This window comes from Tarenaya hassleriana, unplaced genomic scaffold (assembly GCF_000463585.1).
Source record: "Tarenaya hassleriana unplaced genomic scaffold, ASM46358v1 Cleome10, whole genome shotgun sequence".
Classification (NCBI taxonomy): domain Eukaryota; kingdom Viridiplantae; phylum Streptophyta; class Magnoliopsida; order Brassicales; family Cleomaceae; genus Tarenaya; species Tarenaya hassleriana.
The window spans coordinates 338,998-361,823 of NW_010960188.1; the positions used below are offsets into that span (position 1 = coordinate 338,998).

A 22,826-nucleotide genomic window follows, 5' to 3' on the forward strand; every position below is an offset into this window, starting at 1 on the left:
TCCAAAAATGCCGGCCATTATCTCCCATGACCACCGCTTCTACGAGAGCAGTAAGAGAAGCTGCAACAGAGTAGCAATCAGAAGGGCGGCCGAGAAATCATCGTCCCATTATCAGGAGAAACACAACGGCTTCACAATCTCCCCCGAAATGGATTCTCTGCTAAGGTCAATGAGGGAAGATACGCTCGGAAGGATGAATAATGGCAAAGATGAGGTCTCAGCAGAGGCAGAACAATCCAGGAAGCTGACACCGGCTTCTGGTTCTGCACCAGAACCCGTGAATCTAACGGTGAAAACTGTGAGAGACAAGAAGAAACGTAGGAAGAAGAAAAAGGGCGTCGTAACGATATGCAACAACAGCATCTTACATGTTTATGAACCGTTTAGTTCTGACAAACAGTTCTATCCTTGCAACAATACTGGATTTTTGTTATCACCCGGTGAAGTGGCTTCAGTCTGTTTCATGTTTTTGCCTAGATGGCTGGGGCTCTCATCAGCACATTTGGTGTTGCAGACAAATAGGGGCGGTTTTCTTGTTCAGGCCAAAGGGTTTGCTGTCAAGTCACTCTATGGTGCTCAGCCTTTAGTAAGCATTGCCATTCCAGCTAATCCATGGTCAATGAAGACCTTTTCTGTGTTTAATCCCCTAAATGAACCTCTTTTTGTGGAGGGAGTTATAGCATGGATATCCATTTCCTCTGAAAATTCTTCCCTCCACACAGAAGTAAACTGTCTTGTAGAAAACCATGATTCTCCTGAGATACTTCCGTTGGGCATTAAGGATCAGTTGATTGTGAAGAGCAATGGTCTGGGTGCTTTTCAAATGGTTGCTGTCAAGCCTTATGGCAGTTGGGAGATTGGTCCGGGAAAGAGGGAGGATATCCTGGAAATGGAGTTGTTACCAAATTTCGAAGGAAGAATTTCTGGAACTGTATCTTTGCAGTTACTGAGATCCTCAAAAGAACAGATCGATACAATTATATTTCCTCTTGAAGTAGACTTGGGCAAGAAAATAGCTTGGAATGATCCTAGAGCTCTAGTTTCAGTCTTTCTAGAGCCCCTGGTTTCATATGATGATGCTGAAATGACTATGGCGATTTCTCTTAAAAACGATGCTCCATATATGTTAGCTGTCGTCAATGTCAGTAAAGTTGCTGACACGAGCCTTTTCCACATCAAACACAACAAAGGCTTGCTGCTTTTTCCGGGTTCTGTAACGCAAGTGGCTTTAATCTCATGTGCCCAATTGCCTTCAGCTGTCATAGAAGCATCTGACATTAACAACAGTTGTGTCGTACTCGTACTGACAAATGACTCTAGTAATCCTGAGGTTGAAATTCTTTGTCGGGATGTCTTTCACATCTGCTCAAGAAACAAAAAGGATTCAAGCAACAAAAAGTCGGGACCTTCAGGAAGTGGCATGTCTTCTTCTTCTCAGGTTAAGGTACATAACCTTCCTTGTCACTTTTAAACTCTCTGGAAACTTTAAGAATGTGTTGATTTTCTACAAGGCACTTGGTGTATTTTCTCCTCTGGATGTACTTTTTCTGGAGCTAAGATGCGCATGAACTGATACTTTTTTTTCTTAGGCACTTGAAAGGGCCCATTCGGATGATGAGCTGATTCTGGGAAACTGGAAATCTCAAGGCATCAGGAGTAACTTGTCTGTCCTCAAAGAACATGAAGTTACTTTCCCTGTGGTTCAGGTGGGCACCCATGGATCCAGGTACATTACAGTGAAAAACCCTAGCCATGAACCAGTTGTTATGCAGTTTGTCCTGAACTCTGGAGAAATCATCGACGAGTGCAAAGGACAAGACAGTATTCATTTTTCTCAGTTCAATGGGTCAGTGGCAAGAAAAGGTTCAGAGCTCGGGAAGAACGCGTTCTCAGTAGCAGAAAACGCAGTGACTGAGGCCTATGTTTATCCTAGCAGCGAATTGACTTTTGGTCCTATACACTTCCACCCTTCAAACCGGTGCAGGTGGAGAAGTTCTGCTTTGATAAGGAACAATCTTTCTGGTGTTGAGTGGATATCTCTAAAGGGTCTAGGAGGGTCCCTTTCCTTGATCCTTTTAGAAAAATCTGAACCTGTCCACACCATAGAATTTCAGCCGGATGTGCCAAGCTCTCTCGGTATGTCTCCCATGTGTTACAAGCCATTGTCTAAAGTGCTGTATGCCAAAAACACTGGGGATTTCCCTCTTGAGATCCAAAGCATTTCGGTTTCAGGGACAAAGTGTGGAGGAGATGGTTTTGTTGTACATCAGTGCAAAAGCTTTTCACTTGAACCAGGGGAATCAAGTAGTTTTCACTTGTCCTACCACATGGATCTTTCAGCTTCTACAGTGAATAGAGATCTCGAGTTTGTGTCTGAATCTGGAGTTATTCTTGCAGTGCCTCTGAAGGCAAGTATTCCGGTCTTGATGCTTAATCTTTGCAAGAAATCGGTCTTCTCGGTGCGACTGAAGAAATTTTCAATGGCTGTTCTTCTTGCTGCTGCTTCACTCTTTTTGTTACTCTACTTTGTGTTTCCACAAATGACGGCCATTATCTCCCATGACCACCGCTTCTACGAGAGCAGTAAGAGAAGCTGCAACAGAGTAGCAATCAGAAGGGCGGCCGAGAAATCATCGTCCCATTATCAGGAGAAACACAACGGCTTCACAATCTCCCCCGAAATGGATTCTCTGCTAAGGTCAATGAGGGAAGATACGCTCGGAAGGATGAATAATGGCAAAGATGAGGTCTCAGCAGAGGCAGAACAATCCAGGAAGCTAACACCGGCTTCTGGTTCTGCACCAGAACCCGTGAATCTAACGGTGAAAACTGTGAGAGACAAGAAGAAACGTAGGAAGAAGAAAAAGGGCGTCGTAACGATGAGGCTGATGGAAGTTTCCAGCAGTCACAGTGGGAATTCGACCCCGACCTCTCCCATATCACCTGCCATATCTGCAACTCCTGAAACAGACGACCATCCTTTCAGAAGGGTTGAGCCGCCTGGTTCAGGACCACCTCGAGCCGCAAAGCCGTCGGTCCTGTCTCACTCGGCAACGTTCCCGTGCACGGCTACGAGGTCCGTGACGATAGGACGGAGCAGTTCGCCGCTGGCTCCGAGTGCGAGGGCTCCAGGGGCGAAACTTGGCGGGAAAGAAAGTGTGAAGAGGAAGGAGGAGATGTGGTACGACATGTGGGGAGATCATCTGAAGGGACTGAATCTGATGGATAAGTTCAAGGAGGTGAGAGCTGGGAAGAGCTCTGGTCTTGCAGAGGATGCTGATGACGACTCCGACAGTTTCTTCGTAAAGGGGCCTCAGAGCTTCTTGACAAACTCTCATCCCAGATATGTCAGTTTCTTCAGCCCTTAGCGAAAAATTCGAAATAAAAAAAAAAAAAAAATTAAAGAAATACATGCATATCATTGGGACCAACAAGTTTCAGGCCAAGGAAATGGGCCATCTTTTCTGGGCCTCTTAATGGGCCCCGACTAGACGGATCTCAATCTGCTAACGCTAAAGGGTAAAAAGGTCAAATCAACCTGTTACCCGATATAAAGTCGCGGAATCCCATCGTGACGCAGGTAGACGACACGCTCCGAAACGAACGACACTAAAGCTTTCCTTGTTGGTAGGAAACAGCTCGTTATGAGGAACTATGAATAAAATGCCCTCTGGATAGTTGAGGTTCAATTTATTTAAGAAATGAACGTTGTGATCCCCAAACACAGTTTAAACCAGACCCAAGAGGAGGAGGAACACGAAACGTAAATGTGAGAAATTGGGTGGGCCCGTTTCATCTACTATGAATGTTGGGCCTTTTTGGGCTTATTGGGCTTTTGGATCCGTACTATACGTTGTGTGGGACTAAGGTACGGTTTATGGAGTTTTTTTATTAAAAAATAAAATAACTGAGTGATGTTAATAATGACAAGATAATTAATTATTCGTAAAGGTATTTCCGTTATATATAAAAAAGAAAATTGGTGGAGGACCACGTATCGTTACTACCAATGACTTTGAAAGATTTCGTATAATAGAAACTATTGCCGAAAAGATTTCCATGGCGAGTGACAAACCCTTTTGGGCCTATTGAATTAAAGTCCGTCTTTGTCTTCATCCACATCACCTCACTATTAAACAAATAAATGGGAAAATAAAATAATGTAAAATGTTGATTCTCCTTTCCTTGGGTGATATTTCGTTTAGATCGAAGCAGAAGAAGACATATCTCTTTAAGGGCGATTTTTTTTTTTTTTTGAGAATGTGATGAGAATGACCATACATACGTTATACAATTTTCTGACTCTATATATTCAAACTGTGTTTTATGATTCCATGCAAGGATCTCAAAAACAATGATGTATACTAAATTTACACCTCTTACTGTTCAAAACTGCAACACTAGGGGCAATGTTTCTGCATATAAATGTATCCTCGCCCGCGAGTATTTTGGCTTTAATACTATATATGCGACCCAACTTATTCACATATAAAAAAGAGAGAACAAAATGGTGGTTATTATTCGATTTTCTGTTTCTGTTGAGTGAAGGTTTGCTATTATTGTATTTGCCCAACTAAACAACATGGAATCTATTTCCATTTGATGTAAAAAAAAAAAAATTGGAGATTGGAGAGAGTAAATGTATGGACCAGGTCCTGCCTGCTCTCTGGACCAATGATAATGAAAGTATAATATATAGCGCCCCCCCGAAAAAAAAGTATAAGTGCAATATGATGATAGTAATTATACTAAGGTTGTGATTGCATTTAGGGGTTATATTTATTTATATAAATATATATAAGAGGAACATGAAAAGGGGATGAATGAATGGCAGAAAAAGTTTGAGACGATTTGACCAAACAAGGAGAGATGGATACTCGCTGGTCCCATAGATAATGATTGAATATATTTTGCTTTCTTGAAATGTATCTCTCCCCCACTCCCATATTTCGAGAATCCATCAATATATATAATCCTTATCTCACTGGTTCGATATTGTCAGTAATGGTTCCATTTACAATATATATATATATATATATATATATATATATATGTAGTGAAGTATAATAGCAGCTATAGTAATGTACATAGGAATTAATAACCGATGTTGAATAACTAAGTGACGATACGTGTATGCATTAGAATGGGCTGTATTTGGACTTTTTTTTTTTTTGTATGGCTTAGATCCAATTTGATAACGTATGCACACTGACTTGTAAAACTGGGGCCATTTATCCTTCTTATTTTTTCTTGGATCTGAATAGTATGTATGGCTGGTTGTGTGTACTGTTTTAGAAAGAAGACGCGCTTATAGATATATATACACATACACACACACACTTGGCTCTTCTTATCCAAATTAAAATGAGATGCATGTATCTATACAAAGACATATATGGACAGACTCGTATGTATGTATGCATGTATGCATGTATGCATGTATGTATGTATGTATGTATGTATGTATGTATGTATGTATGTATGTATGTATGTATGTATGTATGTATGTATGTATGTATGCGGATGAGCTGTAGATAAGGGAAAGAAAGGGGCAACAAATTTACAACTTGCAAAAGGCCTAATGCTGATCATGAACTTCGAAAAGAGACCAAATATTCCCCACAAGTAGAGCCAATTGGTCTCTTCATAACTCTTTTGTTCCTTTTTTTTTAAATTTTCATTCATGCATCTTCAATTCATAAGCCTCCGTTGTCTTCTGCACATGAGATGTCTCCACCCCTACAAACTAGGATCTAAACAGTTCAATTGTGTAATCTGTGACATAAAATATTTTTAACAGATGGATATATATATATATATAAACCCGTGTTTTATATATCGATCTTAGTATAATGGAAAGAATTAGATGCTAGATTTTTCGCTCAACGAGAATATTTTGAATATTAAATGTTTTTGGTATGACTATGATGATAGTGATAGGCCACGGTATATCCACCATAATTTCTTTCTACCCTCACACAATCTACACTACTTGCCATCACAAGAATCTCTCTCTCTCTCTCTCTCTCTCTCTCTCTCTCTCTCTTTCTCTCTCTAAAACAATCATATGAGAGAGGAAAAGGGTTAAAGATGAAGAAGAAAGATTGCCCAAGGTTAAGGGGGCAGTAACGTCGACAGTCAGAAAATAACACTTCCTTCTCTAATAATTTGCATATTATTAATTATATTTCTTTAAAAATGCATCTCATTTAGTTTTCTATTGTTTATATCTCCCTTAGAATTCCATAAAGCAACACCTTCAAAGAAGAAGAAGAAAAAGAAGAAGAAGAAAGGAAGATGAGAAGCGTGGGAAGCTCCAGCTCCGGCAGAGGCATAGCCGCAGTGGTCGGCGTCGGTCCAAAACTCGGCCGATCCGTCGCCCGTAAATTCGCCCACGAAGGCTACACCGTCGCCATTCTCGCCCGCGATCTCGGTATCTATATACATACATACACACTCCTATACCCTCATCATTCTACTTATACGTACATATCCTTTCATTTGTATATCTATACGCACGTTATTCACGCCTGTATATATATATATGCATGTGTGTATGTGTTTTATACTCACACGCAACTTTTGTTTCTCCGTTTAACGTTCTCTTTTTTCCGGGAAAATCTTGTAAAACTATATTCTCACTTCCCAAAACGGAGATTTGCTATTTACGCTTACTGAAACATAAAGTCTTACAAGACAAAAAGAGATCTAAATGTTCTTAATGTAATTATAGACTCCCAAAAGTTTCTTCAGATTTCAAGGTTAAACGAAGATTATTATTGATTAACACGTTGCACTAACCAATTTATATATGTGTAATTTCATACTTCGGACGGTTTGTAAATTTATATAATACCAAACAATAACGGCGCATTTCTCGTTCATGCCCTCATAATTCCTCAAAACATTGGGGTTGACCCAATAATCTCTATACAAATCCATCTATATACATATATATACGTAAGTGTGATAATATTGTGGGGTAGGGAGGTTGTCGAGGGTAGCAGAGGAGATAGCAAGAGAAGAGAAAGCTCAAGTTTTCGCCATAAGAATAGATTGCTCGGATCAAAGAAGCATAAGGGAAGCATTCGAAGGAGTTCTGTCATTAGGGTTTGTGGAAATAGTCGTTTACAATGCTTATCCGACCACTTCTTCCACTTACCGTCCGACCACTTTCACCGACATTTCGGTCGATTCCTTCCAAAGATCTCTCGCTGTCTCAGCCGTCGGACCCTTCCTTTGCGCCCAACAGGTAAACCCTTTTTACTACTTCGGTTCTTCCTTTGCCTAACTATTTTGGTTAACTTTTTACTTATGGTGCTACTATCCCTGTTCTTACATTCCAACAAATTTTAAAAAAATAAACGAGGAAGAGAGATACATATTTTAAGGAACATGCGACGAGATTTTCATGTTTGACAGTATTAATGAACTGATCAGATCAGAAAACAGTGGATTATTTCTTGCGGTCAATGGGTATTTTTTTTAATGCTTATAATTAGTATGTTTTAAATTTTGTTTGGAATAAATGACTATTTTTTTTTGAACCGGAAAGGTGATTCCGGGGATGATTGAAAGAGGGAAAGGAACAATACTCTTCACAGGATGCTCGGCGTCTTTAAACGGTGCCGCCGGTTTCTCCGAAATATGTAAATTCCATTTTTCAACATTCTTTTTTTTTTTGTAACATTAATATATTATTAAATCGATGAAGGAAAATAATATCATGTAACAGGCTGTGGAAAATTTGCTTTGAGAGCTCTTGCTCAATGCTTAACGAGGGAATATCAAGCTTTTGGGATACACGTTGCTCATGTTATCATCGACGGCGTGGTCGGACCACCTAGGTAAATTACTTTTCTTTTTCTCCAATCAAAAATCAAACACGTAACGCGAAAGATGAATTTAATTGTAGCCACATATATGATGCGTACGTTCGTGGATATTTTTGCAAAAAGGGAATCTTTTATGACTTCTACAAGCGTCAAGATTTTCCCGATTCAAACGGCAAAGATTCTATCTCAAAACCAAAGATTTTCCAAATCGCATAGTATAGCGTTACTGATTCGACCAACCATGCAATAGACGAAATCGTCGCTCATCTTTTCGTCAACCCAATATATGTTACATGTGGACGTAATTTTCAAGTGTGTTTTGGATCCTGCAACTCATGATATGGAGGGAGAACTTCTAATCAATGAACAAATTACCTTTTTTTTTTTGTTGCAGAGGAACAATAACGCATTCGAGAGGAATGGTAACGGAGCAGCAGTATAAAATGATGAAGAGTGAAGGAGAAGGAGAAGGAGAAGGAGAAGGAGAGAGTTGGGGAGAGACGGGAATGGACCCTGACACGGTGGCTCAGACATACTGGTTCCTTCATGTCCAAGACCGGTCGGCTTGGACCCATGAACTTGACCTCCGACACTCCTTCACCAGATTCTACTGACCCTATGTCTACTCTACTCTTTCCTTTGGCCATATGGTTTGCTGATTATACCCATTCTTGTATTTTGAATGTACATAACCACGAGACGACTAAGATTCAAGAAGGGTTGGGTTCCTGGAGATTGCTGTGATTATATATACAATCAAAATCTTCTACTATCATACTTTATTTCGTTCGCTGATTTTGGTTATTACCCGTCTGACTTGTCGGTGAAGGGAATGGACGTTTTTGTGGCATTTAAGTTTAGGGGCACATGGCGGGTGGGACAAAACTTGCATGGAGCAAGCAACGACTTCGTGTTCGAATTCAGGACACAAAATCTAAGCATTAAGATCCAACCCGACCGGTTACTCTCTTTCACCAGCCTTCCAGGCTTTGAAGAGAAGTACTCTTACTCAGTCACGGGACAAAAAATCCAATCATGAAAGAAGGTACCCGAAAATGGTTTCTGGTTTCTGCCTTACAAATAAGGGGGCCCATGACAAGAAAACGAACCTGTCAAGCGTTCACAGAAAGGATTGAAACGAGAGGGTCGTACCTTTCTTTGCCTGATTAGCAGGAAAGAAAAAAGCCCAAGAATGTGATTGCCTATAACCTGCCAATCAGACGCAACGGGCATTAGCGTGTTTGTTACAAAAGAGTAACAGCTTGATCAAGCCTGTAAGATGAAAACACACACTCTCCCAAACGTTTATTACCATCCATCGGTCTGAAGTGATCTTTGATTTTCCTTACTCTCGCCTGTATGTTTCTCCTCCGGGTCTGTGATCAATCCTCATTTCTGAAAAGCGATCCAGGTCCCTCACTCTGTTGTGGTGGCTATGATACGAATTGGCGTGGCGGGTATGATGGTTCCCGTGTGATCTACTTCGATATGAAACCGGGATATTGGATCTATAGGCCTGAGGCTGAGGGTCGAAACATGCCGGTCTGTTGGCATTGGAGGTAGAGCTTCCATCATATAGTGGTGGAGGCCTTTGGTTTTGGGATACATAAGGATTTTGTGTTTGATAAGCATATGGATATGAGTTGGGTGCATCTGAATAAGGAACATGAGAATGGGAAACATTGAAGGTAGCGTATGAATGAGGACCACTCGAGCGAGGGACATAGGCATTAGGTACCCATGGACGAGGAACATACGAATGAGGTGTGTAGGATCGAGTAGGTTTACTAACATTTCTCCTTTCAGTAGGATTGTTATTGCCCCAGGAAGGATTTGGGCCGTGTTTGGCAAATGCGTGACTACCTCTCATCTCTTGTCTAAAACACCGGGTTGGATTATCATGTCCCTTTTTGATGTTCTCTTTCTCGACTTTTCTTGTCCTTCCTTGAGATGACTTCTTCTCACGACATTGGTTTTGTGATTTCCCTATACAATCAGAGAATAGGCCATTAATAAGAGATCTTCGCTTTCTAGTATAACTGATATATAACAAATCAAATGTCAGCATATGGATGTTAGGAAATGCCAAGACAGTTGTAGAGCAAAGAAGAACATAAGAAACGAGTTTCTCTCACTTCTTTCTATGAAGGCAGACTTCATCTTCCTTTCTTTCCTCGTATCCCTAGCCATTCTTGCTGCAGCACCTCGTTTGTATTTTTCTGAAAGGACTCTCAGCCTGTCTTCTTCGGTAGCCCATGGCTAAGTAAGTAACAGAACCACAAAACATGTAAGCATGTGAAACAGGGGAAACTCGTAACTGGAATTTGCTAGTGACACTCACCTGCCTAAAAGTCCTTAACCTGTAAAGATTTCGGCCTTTCACGAGTAAAGGATGAAGAGCAGGCAATTTCTGACCCCCCTTGCTCCAACACACTTCAATCTTTGATCAAGACAGAGCAGATGGTTAGCTTATAAGGTGGCATATAGGAAATCAGAGAAGACAATATAGAATGGAACGGACTAATTACATCACACACAAGTGAAGGAACGAAAGGGTGACTTAATGCACATTGCCCATGCCAAAAATGGGTTGAGGCTGTGCTTACAGTGAATGTGTGCTGCTGTTTAGCTGATCCATAGCTTTCCTTTACAACCTTGCCAGCTACAGTTCTTGTCCCCAGAAGGTTCCCACTCCTTTTCATCTTCTCAAATCTGTTCAGATCCAGATCCATCATTTACAATGTAACAATTAACATGCAGCATTAAACCTAAAGGAAGGAGGCTAGGGCAGAAACCATAAGTTAGAGAGAAGTCAGTACTTCTGATAAACCTTCTGTGTGAATAAAATGGTGTCTCCTTTGCAGACATTTCCTGCAACAATTGATTGAAGCAACTATCAAGCTCTGCATAAAATTTCGAGAGCGACGTCCAGAAAAACCAACATATCCGAAACAGTCTTACCTTTACAATTGATTACAAATGATGACTGAGGATAAACCACCTCTCCATTTCCATCTTTTACCCTGAGACGTGGATAGGATTATAAGATTACAAGCAATAAAGTACTCCCACCAAGCAGAGATAGAGGCAAACAAACGCAGGCAAAGTCCTCTCTTTGCTTAGGGACAGGAAAAGGGAAACCAAAAGAAATGGCAGCTCAAATTAACGGAAGAACTCAACTCATTACCTCCAGTGTTCAACAATTCTCTCAATACAGACAGCTTTAGTTCCAGCCAATCTAAGGCGATTCTTTCTGAGATATGCTTTGCATTCTTTAACCTTCAAAACTTTCAAATCACGTCCCTCTACAAAACATCGGAGTTGAGATAGGAAATGCCCACACGAGTCAATTTGGTGTTTCCTGAGCATCTCGTCAAAGATTTCAGAGTAAAATAAACACAAGACATTCAGTTTTCATCTAGAGAGCAATCCATCCAGTATGAAGGAAAATGAAGACTTATCCACAAGACTGAGAACAATCCTAAAAGACTATGATACATAATGCAGACACACAGCTAGTTGTCCAACTACTAACGTCAAACAGCATAGGAAGATTACATCTAAGAAAAAAATCTAAAAAGGGTATACAACCAATATGAACAATCCACATTCACATGTATTCCATTATGTCCCATGATAACGCAAAAGAATCCCTAAAGCGATGAATATTATCTACGTAAATACTTTTATTAACCAATCATATACAATATGAAGCCAAACATTTTGATTAATCCACGGGTAGAACGACAAGAAATTGATATATACGAAGCGAGTTTGGCGAATGCAGCACAGGAAATTAGGATTTATAAGCCCTAAACAGCTAAACCTTTGAGCAGTTGAATGACTTTGTTCACGAGAGAGTCCTCGTCATCACCACCACCATCATTGTCATCGTCGTCGTCATCGTCGTCGTCGATGTCATCCATGTCCGATTCCGAAAGATCATCTTCGCTCCACTCGCTGTCATAACCACTGACAGAAGAAATGGAAAATCAATCGAGAATACAATGATCGGAAAAAGAAAACCAGAAACGATAAACACAACATGCAGGGAGGTCGTCCCTAATACCTCAAACTCCAGTCTTCGTCATCAGTTTCCTCGAGCCCTCCTTCTTCTTCTTCTTCTTCTTCTTCATCATCATCATCTTCGTCCTCTTTGTCGTCGTATTCTTCATTTTCACCACCGTCATCTTCTTCTTCTTCGTTCTCCGAACTACAGAGATCGACGATCTCCTCCTCCCCCTTCGCCATGGACATCAGTTAGAGAATTTTAAAAACGAAAACAACCCGGAATTTGAAATTTGAAAGAGGCATCTGTCGTATACACACGGGGGGTTGTTCACAGAATCACAGCTGTAATTTCTCCGCCTTTTTCTTTTACAAATTAGATTTTCTAAAAATAAAATAAAAAATCCCAAAACAAAACAAAAAAAATAATACAAGAAAATGAAGAATATTACATTGAATTGTAATAAAGATGATCTTCTTAGACAAATAAATAAATAAACGATCATCTTTCGTAATTCTGCTTAAATTTTAAAAAAAATAAAGATTTCGACATTTTCCATGACAGAACCAAAAGAAGACGGAGTGAAGATATAAGATTTTGTCAAACCAATTCTAAACAAATCTGTCAGAACATCATGGACCCGGTTTGGGAAACAACCTCATCTACAACTACATTCACTCTCACTTCTTTAGCTTACATTTTCTGTGCTTCTGCTTTCATCAATATAAAGAAGAAAAAAAACAGACATAAATAACCCATTTAAATAGCCCTTCCATATATTAAATAAATAACCCACGACTAGGACAGTGAAGATCCTGTCGTTGTCTGAGTCGAGAGCAACCAGCAACAAGAGGGGATTCTTCTGATTACAGAACCTTCTAACGAGCAGCTTTAATGGCAGAGCTAGAAACACCGTGAAGCAGTTTTACAAAACCCAAGAAACTGAGCTTTCCATCTGTATGCCTAATCCAATCATGGAGAACAGCGTGTACCGGCACTGCTGGCCCCAGTCCAAGTTCCTGAAACCATTTTCAGACATTACCAGTGTCAGGCCGTACAATCAGTGCATCTGGCGAGGTATTAGTAGGATTTTTACAAGGGTAAGTATGTATACCGAAGCAAGTTCCTCGATCATGATCGGTCGGTTTCCTTCCTTCTCGAAAAGCTCATACGCACAACGAGCGTGCTGTTCCCACCGGTCAAGTGCCTCTAGCTGGTGAACGCTCAATGCCGCTGCACAGAATTCCTCAAAGTCCATTCTTCTATATTGAAGGGCACTAAGCTAAACAAGTTGAAAGAAAGAATGTTATAATACCAAGTAGGTTAAAACATTTTGATAGGATCAGGGAGTAAGCTAGTGAAAGCACTCACTTGTGCTAAGAATTCAGGAATTCGTGAATCTTTCATTGCGTCTGTCGCGCTTTTCATTAGTGCCTGAGAAGAGGTGGGTCAGTGTTATTAACAGCAATTGAAGTGGCGAAAACAAATGGAAAAGAGATTAGAGTGGTGAAAAGATTATTACCTCTTTGATATTCTCCAGACTTATAGTTCCATTTTTGTTTGGTTCTAGTAACGCAAACTGCTCCCTCAAATAAAATAGCTCATCTACAGTCAAAGTTTTCGACAATGCCTGCAAGACGGTCTTATGGTAAGTATTCTGACTAATGAAACCAAAGGTTCCTGTCGTACTTGTTAGTTTCTCACTTCAAAATGGCAGCTCGTGTTGTCAAAATTCCCCCAAACAAGGGAGAGCAGAAGAAGTTCATGGAATATAAATACTAAAATTGAATTCTGGAAAGTGTAACCCACCCTTAATGCAGCTTTACGGAGAGAGGATGATCGAAGATAAGCCCTCATAAGTTTGAACACTGATACATCCAAGGGCACCTTCACGTCATTTGAGTTCTTTATCCATGGATGACCTGAAAGATGGAAAATAACAATAAGCATTGATACCACAGAAGAAAAATGACAAAGAATCCGTCTTCTGACAGCAGAAAATGCCTACTTAGGGCTTGTGCAGCTGTTAATCTTTTACGTGGGTCTTTGTTTAGTAAACGCTTCACAAAATCTCTAGCTTCCGAAGATAATGAAGGCCAGGGAGGTTCATCGAAACTTGGGTCTGCCTTCAGAACAGCACGGAAGATCCCTGACTCAGTCCGGGCCCAAAAGGGACGGCTTCCACACAACAGAATATACACAATAACACCGACACTCCAAATATCAGCTTCTGTACTGTAAGATCTATGCAGAACTTCAGGTGCAACATAGTATGCACTACCAACAATGTCATTGAGCCTTTCGTCTGCAAAAGAAATGTCAAAGCATAAATAACAGGCTGGTCTAGATTCTGGATGTGAGACAAGAGACAAGAGGATATGCATGCTGTCCCATGATTCGAGGCTTACCTGGTCTCACGTAATCAGACAAACCAAAATCTATGGCCTTCAATTGGGAGTTCTCTTCTTTCGACATAAAGAGGAAATTCTGATCCAGCAAATAATTAAACTTGGATAAGTAATTAAACTTGGTCACAGCTTTTGAACTTGAAATGAGAGCTAAATGCATGGAGAAAGGAAATCACCTCAGGTTTGAGATCCCGGTGAACTACACCCTGTAGATGGCAATAGGCAACGACATTGAAAATTTGTATCATGACAGCCTTTGCATCCTCCTCGGTGTACTTCCCACCTCTGCACAGAAATCACCGGCAAATTCAGTGACCAATCCTCTGAATTATAGTGCATCGAGGTGGACCCTGAAAACCTTACCTTGAAAGTATTCTATCCAAAAGTTCTCCTCCTTCACATAGCCTACGAGCCAGAGAGAACCACAACACCACATATTAAATCAAGGTTTTTCATAAGGTAATGCAAATAGTAATCGATAAGTATAAACATACTGTAGAGCAGAGAGCTTACTCCATTACTATGTAGACATTATCGTGATCCTCGTAAGCATCGTAGAAATGGGGTAAGTTATTATGACCGCACAAGGTTCTCAAAATCTTTACTTCCCTCCGTACATCTTCAATGGCTATAGCCGTTGTCATCTAACCAACAAAAAGAAGTAGCAATCAGAAATGTGGAGTATAACTGTGAATTGTGAAATGCCCACCTAGAAAGATGCAAGAAAATCTGAGTCAAACTCCAAACATTCACACAAACAAAGGCCAGCAGTAGCTTAGTTTTAAGATCATGCAGAGTTCAAAAGGCTAAAAAGGAACGGATTTGAACTCCATGTAATTGTTTTAACTGCATCTCTGCAAAACCTGAACTAAAGATCAACTTCAATCCAGCTTAATTGAAGGAAGAAAACGGATTAACACTAACAGATCTCATCACTACAGCGAAAAAACCAAACTTTGAGCTGAACTGCATAACCCTTGTCTGAAATCCAGAAGAAATTATCACCTTGGCTTTGGGAATAACCTTTACAGCGACCTGTTGGCCCTGATTGTCGCCCTTCTTAAACTTGGCGGCACAAGTGTAGCCAAAATGGCCACGACCAACCTCGTCGCCGAGCTCGTACTTGCTCGAGAAATTCTTCGAGAATCCAAAGTTCTTATCTAGTCCCACGCCGCTGCCGGCTTCGCTCCCCTCCGGGATCGCCGCGCCATTCGGCTTCACGGAGCCGTGCCGCCGCGCAAGCACCGCACGGATATGCTTAGCCGGAGACGGAGGCGGGAAAGGCCGCTTGAAGAACCGCTTCGGTGTGGAGTTCCCACTGGCGGCGTTTTTCGCCGGAGATCTCGCCGGAGTCTTCTTGGAGAAGAAGTAGTGAGCGGGGCTGGGACTGTAGAACGGGAAGAAGGGCGATTTCTTCCCCTCATTGCGTCCTCCACCGTTCTCTACACACTGATCGTCGCCGCTAGGGTTTTCGCCATGGAGGGAGCTCGAGGGTGGAGTCTTGACGCTGTCTGAAGCAGGTAGAGGACTGTTCCTATACGGATTACGATCGGAATTCGGGGAATTGGGGCTAGGATGAGATTTCGAAGTACAGAGACCCATCAAGAATTCCTCGCATCCCAAACAAACGCATCAAAATCTCAAGAGCATTACGCATCAAACAGAATAAATCAAACAGTAAGGTAGAAGAACAAAGAACGAGAACAACCCAGATTTCAAAAAAAAGAGTTTTGAATTTCAAAATCTCGCAAAAGAGATGCGGAATTGTTCTTTCCCCCGAGTTTTTTTTTTTGTTGGGAACTGAGGTTTTTTTCCCCCTTGTCCCCTTAGTCGCTGGTGAATTCCAAAGCGAAAGATGGGGATCCAAGAGAGAAGGCGTTAAAAGAGAAACGACGACGCCTTCGATTTTAAAAGAACAAAAATAAAATTAAAAAAAAACGTATTAAAACTAATTGTACCATTTTTATTTTATTTGTTTCCACAAAATTTAAATAATGGCAAGAACCATATCAAGAAAATATATTCTGACCAACTTCATTAATTCTCACAAACTAACAAAATCGACATGATACTATAAATATATCACGGTACTGACCATAAAAAAATCCTAGAAAACAATTCACATATATACTTGAACTGGGTCGGATAGTTCATCTATGTAACTTTTATTTTTTCGCAACAATCTAAATAAAATGTTTGTACAAACATTTAAATGTCTTAATTTAAGGAATAAAAACAGATAAAATGAGTGGTTATGATTATGGCAATCAATGTTTACAAACATTGATGACAATGGTAAACGGTCATCTATCACACCAATAATGCAGATTAACAAATCAGAACCGGTGCAATTAAATATACACATTGTGACATGATCATTTATCCGTTGTATACGATTGTCAGTAACTGTGATGAAATAGATACCAAGGGATAAAATAAATAAATATGAAAATGCCGTGTAATGAAAATGTAAGAAAATGCGGCGTAATAATAATAATAATTAAAGAAAATAAGCGGAGGAGGTGGGTAGGGTGGGCCCAGTATAAGAGGTGGTAGAGTGGTTTTTGTTATTAATAATAACAATAACTAATAATTTATAATTATACAATTAGGAGGGAGATTGTTCTTTAATTAACGCCATTTTGCGTTTGGTTACGGTCAGATCCTTCCTCGATAATCCCTCCCTAAGGCTATTATGGTCATTCGATTAGTTGCGTTCGTTTAGGTTCTATAATTTCGATAAAAAAAAGGGTTTATTTTTAAAACATAAATCAATACATCAAAATAAATCAAAATATAATATAAATTTATACGTATAAATGTTTTTAAACTAAAAAAATAATGGAATCAAACCAAAAAAATCTATTCCTAACGTTTTATAATTGAAATCACGTTTTTTTCGTAAATATTAAATATGCCAATGCTTCACAATTCCTTTTTCTGAGTTTAGTTTCACAATTTTTTTTCTCAAACCTAAAAACGTTTTTTTATTTAAAAAAAAAAACATTTGAATGGAGGAGCGGCACGGTTCACATGAAGGGAACAAGAGGAAATTAAAGCATATGCCTAAAGTTATGACCAATTCCGGCTCCAACGCCTACTTGCGTTCCTCTTATCCAAATTCGGTGCGATCGGATTTCTGTTCAAGCCTTGTGGTTTGTTCGTATTGTTCTACATACCTTACAATATACACATCGACCTTCCCTTTCTATGTTTCATTTACATATATAACCCATGTTTTAAAATCAAAAATGAAAATTCGTATGGGTCACGAACATTAATTTTTCACCGTGGTTACATTCCATTTTATAAAAATTATTTCCGGTTTTGTCATTAAACCTATTCGCAGTTGGCATCGTGCTCGGAGGGGGAAAAAAGAAAGAGACTTTTCATATTTGCCATATTGCAACGTAAATAGCAATGGCTCGTCGGTCAACGTTATTAGATTTAACGTGGAAAAAGCATGCAAAACTGTTGCCCGTTGAATTATAATTACGGGACATCGACTGCCACGTTCCCATCAATTTTTAGAATATATATATATATATAATTCGAGACGCCCAATTTGAATACTCGTAATACGCGTGTTCAGCCTAATGTCTCTACGCATACCTTTGCTTTTAATTCGTATACCCACTTAACCTCGACATTTCAGCCCTCGGTTACTTTGAATTTGACCAAAGTTTTTAAAAGTTTTAAATCCGTGTCTTCGCATGCAGGACATGTCACGTGATCACTACGTGCGGAAATTTCGATTCGAAACGTTATACATCGCATCAACTTATACGACGTCATCTAATAATAATGATGTGGTCTCTACGTATATGATATTTGATTTTGTCCAACTCCAAACCTATAGCACGAGGACGCACTCATGATGAAACTCGCTTGTTGCACCCGACACGTTTAGAAGCCAATTCAAATTTGAGTTATCATTTTGTTTTCCACCGGAAAATGTTATATACGTGGTGTGTGTGAATGTAATTAATATATACATATACACACGTAGTGGTAAACATATTCATCACCTACCCGTCAAAATTTTATATGATTATTAATGTCGGACAATATAATATATAAGTTCCCGAAATCAGTAATTTGAATATTGTTTGACGTGAACTCGTATTTGAATTTCACACGTATGCTAATAGTAAACCCCACACGTTACAATGATCCAAACTTGCAAAATTAATAACCAAACCCTGATGAGGCAATGCGAAATGGAGTTACATACAAAATTGCAAATAAATCAATGCATAGCCGAATAGTAATATAAAAGGACGATCAACTAATGTACATATGACATCCATGAAATCTAGCGTACCATGATTCTTCTATATAGAATAAGAAAATAAAACGAACGAAGTCAACTTCCAAATCCATGATTCATGCATATCGGTATGTTATATATATATAGATATATTATGTATCCCATGACTGCAACGATGGTATCCCTCCGCCCTTCTTCTTCTCTTCCTCCACGTTTCCCTTCTTCCTTAAGTTTGTGCCAACCCTTTTTCATACGTAAAAAACTAATATTATGTAATTCACGATTCAATAAAATAAATAAATACGCATCAACAGACGTATACATGTGTATGTGAATATAACTTGGCGAAACAAATGGAAATGGGGAATTGACTTGTGGCGTCGTAATAATGGCACTTTTGAAATCAACCATTGGCTTTAGTTTTTTCCTTTTTGCCGATCTCCATGCACCACCAACAATGTCCAATGCCCCCTCTCTCTCTCTCTCTCGATATTGGTAAGTGGTACCAAAACTAAAAGAGAAAAAAGGGTTTATTGGGTCTCACTCAGGGGCAATTCTGTAAATACAAAGACTCTTTTTCTCCCTCTCCGAGAAGAGGAATACATCAAGAAGAGAGTTGGAGAGAACAGAGAAAGGCAAGAAGAATGAGTAGGATCCCAATGTAACAGCAACTAAACACACGCGCATTCTAGTTCGATATTGATTATATATATATATATATATATTCCATTATTTTATGTTTATATTTATCCGTTGATTTTTAATATTAGAACAATTGTAAAAAATAGTATAGACGTGCATCGTAGACTATTAGTATTTTCTATCAACAATGAAATATATTCCACATTGGCAAGCGAGTGTTGGAGACGGGAGGGCGCGTGTAATCAATCAGAGTTTTGGGGTCAAAATGCGAAAATATTAAAATATAAACCCCTTTTCCGTGAATGACAGATTTCGACTTAGGTTTTTTGCCATCTTTCTCCCCGTTCCGCCGCTTCCGGTCGGTTTCTCTATCGCCATCGCCGGCGTCGTGACCTCCATCGTGTACCGGATTCCGTTAAGTGTCCGGTATTTGGCTCTTCTTCTTGCCTCTTCTGCTTTTTATTCTTCTTCATTGTGTATTACGATAGTTTCTTCGCAAAGATGTTTGTCAGCAATGGATTCGAGCGTTTACTATAACAAGCTCGCATCAATCAAAGGGATGGATTTCGCTGTCGTTCTACCGATTATCCTTGACGTTGTGTTGATTTCTGCGCCAGAAAACTACCGCGCACCGTAGAAAGTGAAGTGGTCTTACCGGTTCAAATTTTCCAGTTTCTGGCAGCAATTTCGATCCTTCGAGAGTTTCAACCTCAGGGATGAAAATGTATGTCGCCAATCTAACCTGATTCATCACTTTAGGTTTCGAATTCGTTAGTCTCATTATGGGTTTCGATTTGGGCATTGCAGAATAAAGGCGAATGCAGGATCACTGACGAATTTCGAGGTGCTCGACTTTTTGAAATCAAGGGGAGCGTCAAAGGATCCTACGAGAGTTATAGCTCCAATCTCTAGATCTGAATACAAGGTCTTTCCTCGTCCAAACAGTGTTGCCGATTTTGGGTTTCAGGATGTTGAATCGAAACCAAATGATTTCGATTGTGTTAACCTCCATAGGTCTATGATTATTTGGTGGAGACCCCTGCTTTCACTCAAACCCGAGAGAGTGTCAACACATTCGCTGAGAAATGCAAAGGGTTTAAGCTCGCCAAAGCTGAGATTCTCAATATCATCAATCTCCGACCATCTTCCATTGTTGATCTTCAGACGGTAAGCTTTTCATCCATCCCATACGCAGCATCAGTTTCTCGGGGGTCTTTCCCCATTTTTGTTTATTTGTTTCTACACCTTGGTTGAGTAGATCGTGGAGAAGCTCGATGATAGAGAAATAGATACGGATGGGCTGCTGGAGCTGGTGAAAGAGGTGTTGCCTCCTGTTCCGGGTGATGAAGGAGCTGTCCGAGAAGAAACAGAGAACGGTGACGGGGATGGAACAGCCGATGACGGAGAAGAACCCATGGAGACAAGTTGAAATCTTTTCTGTGTAAACTGTAACTGGGAACTCGCAATGTGTTTCCTTGTTCATGCAAAATCTGAAGCTGAATCCAAAAGTCTAAACGATTCAAAGAAACTTCGAAATTGCTCAAGTTTTTGGTAGGAATTATGGTTCTCGTTTACTGTATAATAGAATGATACTATATATTCTCTTAACTGGAGATTTTGGCTTAACTACTCCGGTCTGGATGAGAATGAGATATTGTAATAAATGGCTCCCTATATTTCATGAAAACTCATGTTTTCTATGGGTTTAATATGACTATATTAAACCTAAAGGATGATCAAATTAAGTTAGTGGTGATTCTTTTAGTTCATGTTTGTTGGTACATTATACATGTCAGCTTTATGGGTTTAGACAATGTAATCATTGTGATATCACTGATATGATGAGGTGGTCGATACAACACCATTTTACTTCACAAGCCTTCATTCCTTCAAACGGCTAAAAAGCCTAATAAACCAAACAAATGCACAACTGTAATGCAAACGAATTGTGACCATACCCTTAAGCTACATTTCATACTGATTCCGACCGATGGTCCAAAACGATAAAAAAAAAAGGACAACCTCAAGGGTTCTCTCGGTTGTGTATACAAGAAGGTTATTCTTGAAACTGATTAAGTTTGGAAAAGGAGACACCTTTTTTGCAATGGAAACCCCCAAATCCCAAAAGACATTAGCTTTAACTTATTATGATGCAAGAACAGCTTCTGGCTCAGCAGGTGGGTTTGAGGCGACAATCTTACAAATAGGAAGGCTCTCCGCCGCACTTAGAAGCTTCAGTGAGGGGTGAACTTTGATATCTCGCAATAACACCTTGTCCTCGATGTCAAGATTGCTCACGTCCACCTCTATTTTTGAAGGAATTTGCTCTGCTGGGCATAGGAATTTCAGGCTACTTCTTACTGTACGTAGATGTCCCCCTGATCACCATAACATACATTGTGTTGGAAAGGTTGAATCAAACGAAAGAGTTCTGTTTAATATTCACATGAACCAAACTAGAACTTATGACATCAAACCGGGGAGAGAAAAAAGAACCAGTAGTTATATAAACAAAGTGAACAAAGATCTTGAAGCGATTTCAGGCGATGGGCCCTTAGTATAGAAGATCTAATTCCTCTAGCAGCCTAGCTAAAACAGGATCAACAGAAGCGTGGTAAATAAATTATATTATCGTCGCCCATTGTGAGAAGTAAAAGCTGTGTCCTTCAGACAGAACTGCAACAGCATCTGACCAAATGTCAAGCCGAGAAAAACATAACATTTCTCAACCATATGCCAGTAAAAACACAGCATTTACTCTCAGAGAAATGAAGGTCCAAGCAGCAAGTGGCTCAATAAAAAAAATGAACGGTGGAAAATAGTGATCAAGGCAAGGTAGAAGCAAGCATCACCAAGCAAGAACTTATTCCTTCAGACTAACAAAATCAACCAGCAACCATCACCAGCCGAGATCGGCGAACCCATGTATTGATTAGATAATAATAACTCAGGTTCTAGCACCAGATTAGCTACAAACTGTCTTTCCCAATGAACAGACACGGCATCCTAATACTCATTCCAGTATGCGCATTCAGACGGCCAACAAAAATCTTACCTTTTTTGAGACCGGGGCAGTTTTCCAATCCTTTGAACGCAACAGGAATATCAACCTTCAACTGTTCCCCGTCTTCAGCCCGTACGAACACTAAATTGAGTATCTCCCCCGTCTTTTCATCCCTATGAATCTGAATAAAAATCCCCACCAGTATCAGACCATCAGCCAATTCCCGTATAATATCCATATTAAATTCGATCAAGCTAGAGCTTTGTAAAACAATGTGCATAACGGAACACTTGCCTTTAGGGGGAGTACTCGACCCGATTCGAGAAGCAAAGATGACCCGGGTCCGGCTCGGACCTGGAGCTGAAATGTGGTGGAGCAGAAGTATGGAAGACCGATGGATTTAAGGAGAGACTTGATCTGCTTCTGGTCCGCAGTCAAGAGCTGCTTCCTCGAACCGCAGCGTTTCGAAGCCTCGGTCTCGAGAAGCGACTGCGAGAAGACGACGGCGGGAATCCGACCAAGCATCCGCTCCCGGGTCGCGACTCCTCGACCCGTCACCTCGCGTGGAATAGCTTGGATTGTGTGGTAACGATCAAAGGAGGAGAAGGATCGACGGAAAAGAGACGCCGGCGGATCAATCTCCACCGCCGTTGAGGCG

The 22,826-nt window shown here is 40.2% G+C and overlaps 6 protein-coding genes across 8 annotated transcripts in view; 3 read left to right on the forward strand and 3 right to left on the reverse strand.

Annotated features, from left to right (window-relative positions):
• Positions 1-7: 7 nt before the first annotated feature.
• On the forward strand, positions 8-3,387 carry LOC104804508. The gene is made up of 2 exons (XM_010528824.2): positions 8-1,444; positions 1,590-3,387. The coding sequence occupies exons 1-2, from the start codon at positions 8-10 to the stop codon at positions 3,366-3,368; spliced, it is 3,216 nt and encodes a 1,071-aa protein (XP_010527126.1). The 3' UTR covers positions 3,369-3,387.
• A 2,626-nt stretch (positions 3,388-6,013) lies between these two features.
• LOC104827003 (carbonyl reductase family member 4-like) lies at positions 6,014-8,569 on the forward strand. 2 transcript variants are annotated; one of them, XM_010560020.2, is made up of 6 exons: positions 6,014-6,137; positions 6,240-6,433; positions 6,987-7,252; positions 7,556-7,649; positions 7,736-7,847; positions 8,230-8,569. In XM_010560020.2, the coding sequence occupies exons 2-6, from the start codon at positions 6,298-6,300 to the stop codon at positions 8,447-8,449; spliced, it is 828 nt and encodes a 275-aa protein (XP_010558322.1). In that variant the 5' UTR covers positions 6,014-6,137; positions 6,240-6,297; the 3' UTR covers positions 8,450-8,569. The 2 variants fall into 2 exon arrangements, with proteins under 2 accessions (XP_010558322.1, XP_010558315.1); XM_010560013.2 differs by having other exon boundaries at positions 6,014-6,433.
• Positions 8,570-8,796: 227 nt separating this feature from the next.
• On the reverse strand, positions 8,797-12,178 carry LOC104827019 (zinc finger CCCH domain-containing protein 62). Its single transcript, XM_010560033.1, has 10 exons — positions 11,905-12,178; positions 11,662-11,807; positions 11,023-11,140; positions 10,797-10,858; positions 10,655-10,706; positions 10,442-10,547; positions 10,177-10,275; positions 9,971-10,094; positions 9,148-9,821; positions 8,797-9,044 (listed from the first exon to the last, which is right to left on the reverse strand). Exons 1-9 carry the CDS (start codon positions 12,090-12,092, stop codon positions 9,181-9,183), a joined length of 1,536 nt encoding a protein of 511 aa, XP_010558335.1. The 5' UTR covers positions 12,093-12,178; the 3' UTR covers positions 8,797-9,044; positions 9,148-9,180.
• A 229-nt stretch (positions 12,179-12,407) lies between these two features.
• LOC104827028 (CDPK-related kinase 5-like) lies at positions 12,408-16,126 on the reverse strand. Its single transcript, XM_010560045.2, has 11 exons — positions 15,258-16,126; positions 14,766-14,896; positions 14,616-14,657; positions 14,429-14,537; positions 14,253-14,331; positions 13,853-14,149; positions 13,654-13,766; positions 13,367-13,474; positions 13,216-13,278; positions 12,959-13,126; positions 12,408-12,863 (listed from the first exon to the last, which is right to left on the reverse strand). Exons 1-11 carry the CDS (start codon positions 15,852-15,854, stop codon positions 12,723-12,725), a joined length of 1,848 nt encoding a protein of 615 aa, XP_010558347.1. The 5' UTR covers positions 15,855-16,126; the 3' UTR covers positions 12,408-12,722.
• Positions 16,127-19,478: 3,352 nt separating this feature from the next.
• Positions 19,479-20,790, forward strand: LOC104827037 (DNA-directed RNA polymerase III subunit RPC9). 2 transcript variants are annotated; one of them, XM_010560055.2, is made up of 5 exons: positions 19,479-19,579; positions 19,653-19,888; positions 19,972-20,089; positions 20,179-20,331; positions 20,423-20,790. In XM_010560055.2, the coding sequence occupies exons 2-5, from the start codon at positions 19,881-19,883 to the stop codon at positions 20,591-20,593; spliced, it is 450 nt and encodes a 149-aa protein (XP_010558357.1). In that variant the 5' UTR covers positions 19,479-19,579; positions 19,653-19,880; the 3' UTR covers positions 20,594-20,790. The 2 variants fall into 2 exon arrangements, with proteins under 2 accessions (XP_010558357.1, XP_010558374.1); XM_010560072.2 differs by having other exon boundaries at positions 19,507-19,590; positions 19,782-19,888.
• A 284-nt stretch (positions 20,791-21,074) lies between these two features.
• LOC104827055 (50S ribosomal protein L25) overlaps positions 21,075-22,826 on the reverse strand; it is a 2,492-nt gene continuing 740 nt past the window's right edge. The window contains exons 2-4 of the mRNA XM_010560081.1: positions 22,463-22,821; positions 22,220-22,349; positions 21,075-21,542 (exon numbers count right to left, since the gene is read on the reverse strand). Coding sequence (XP_010558383.1) covers positions 21,310-21,542; positions 22,220-22,349; positions 22,463-22,821 — 722 coding nt within the window. The 3' untranslated portion in view covers positions 21,075-21,309. The remainder of the gene's footprint in view (positions 21,543-22,219; positions 22,350-22,462; positions 22,822-22,826) is intronic.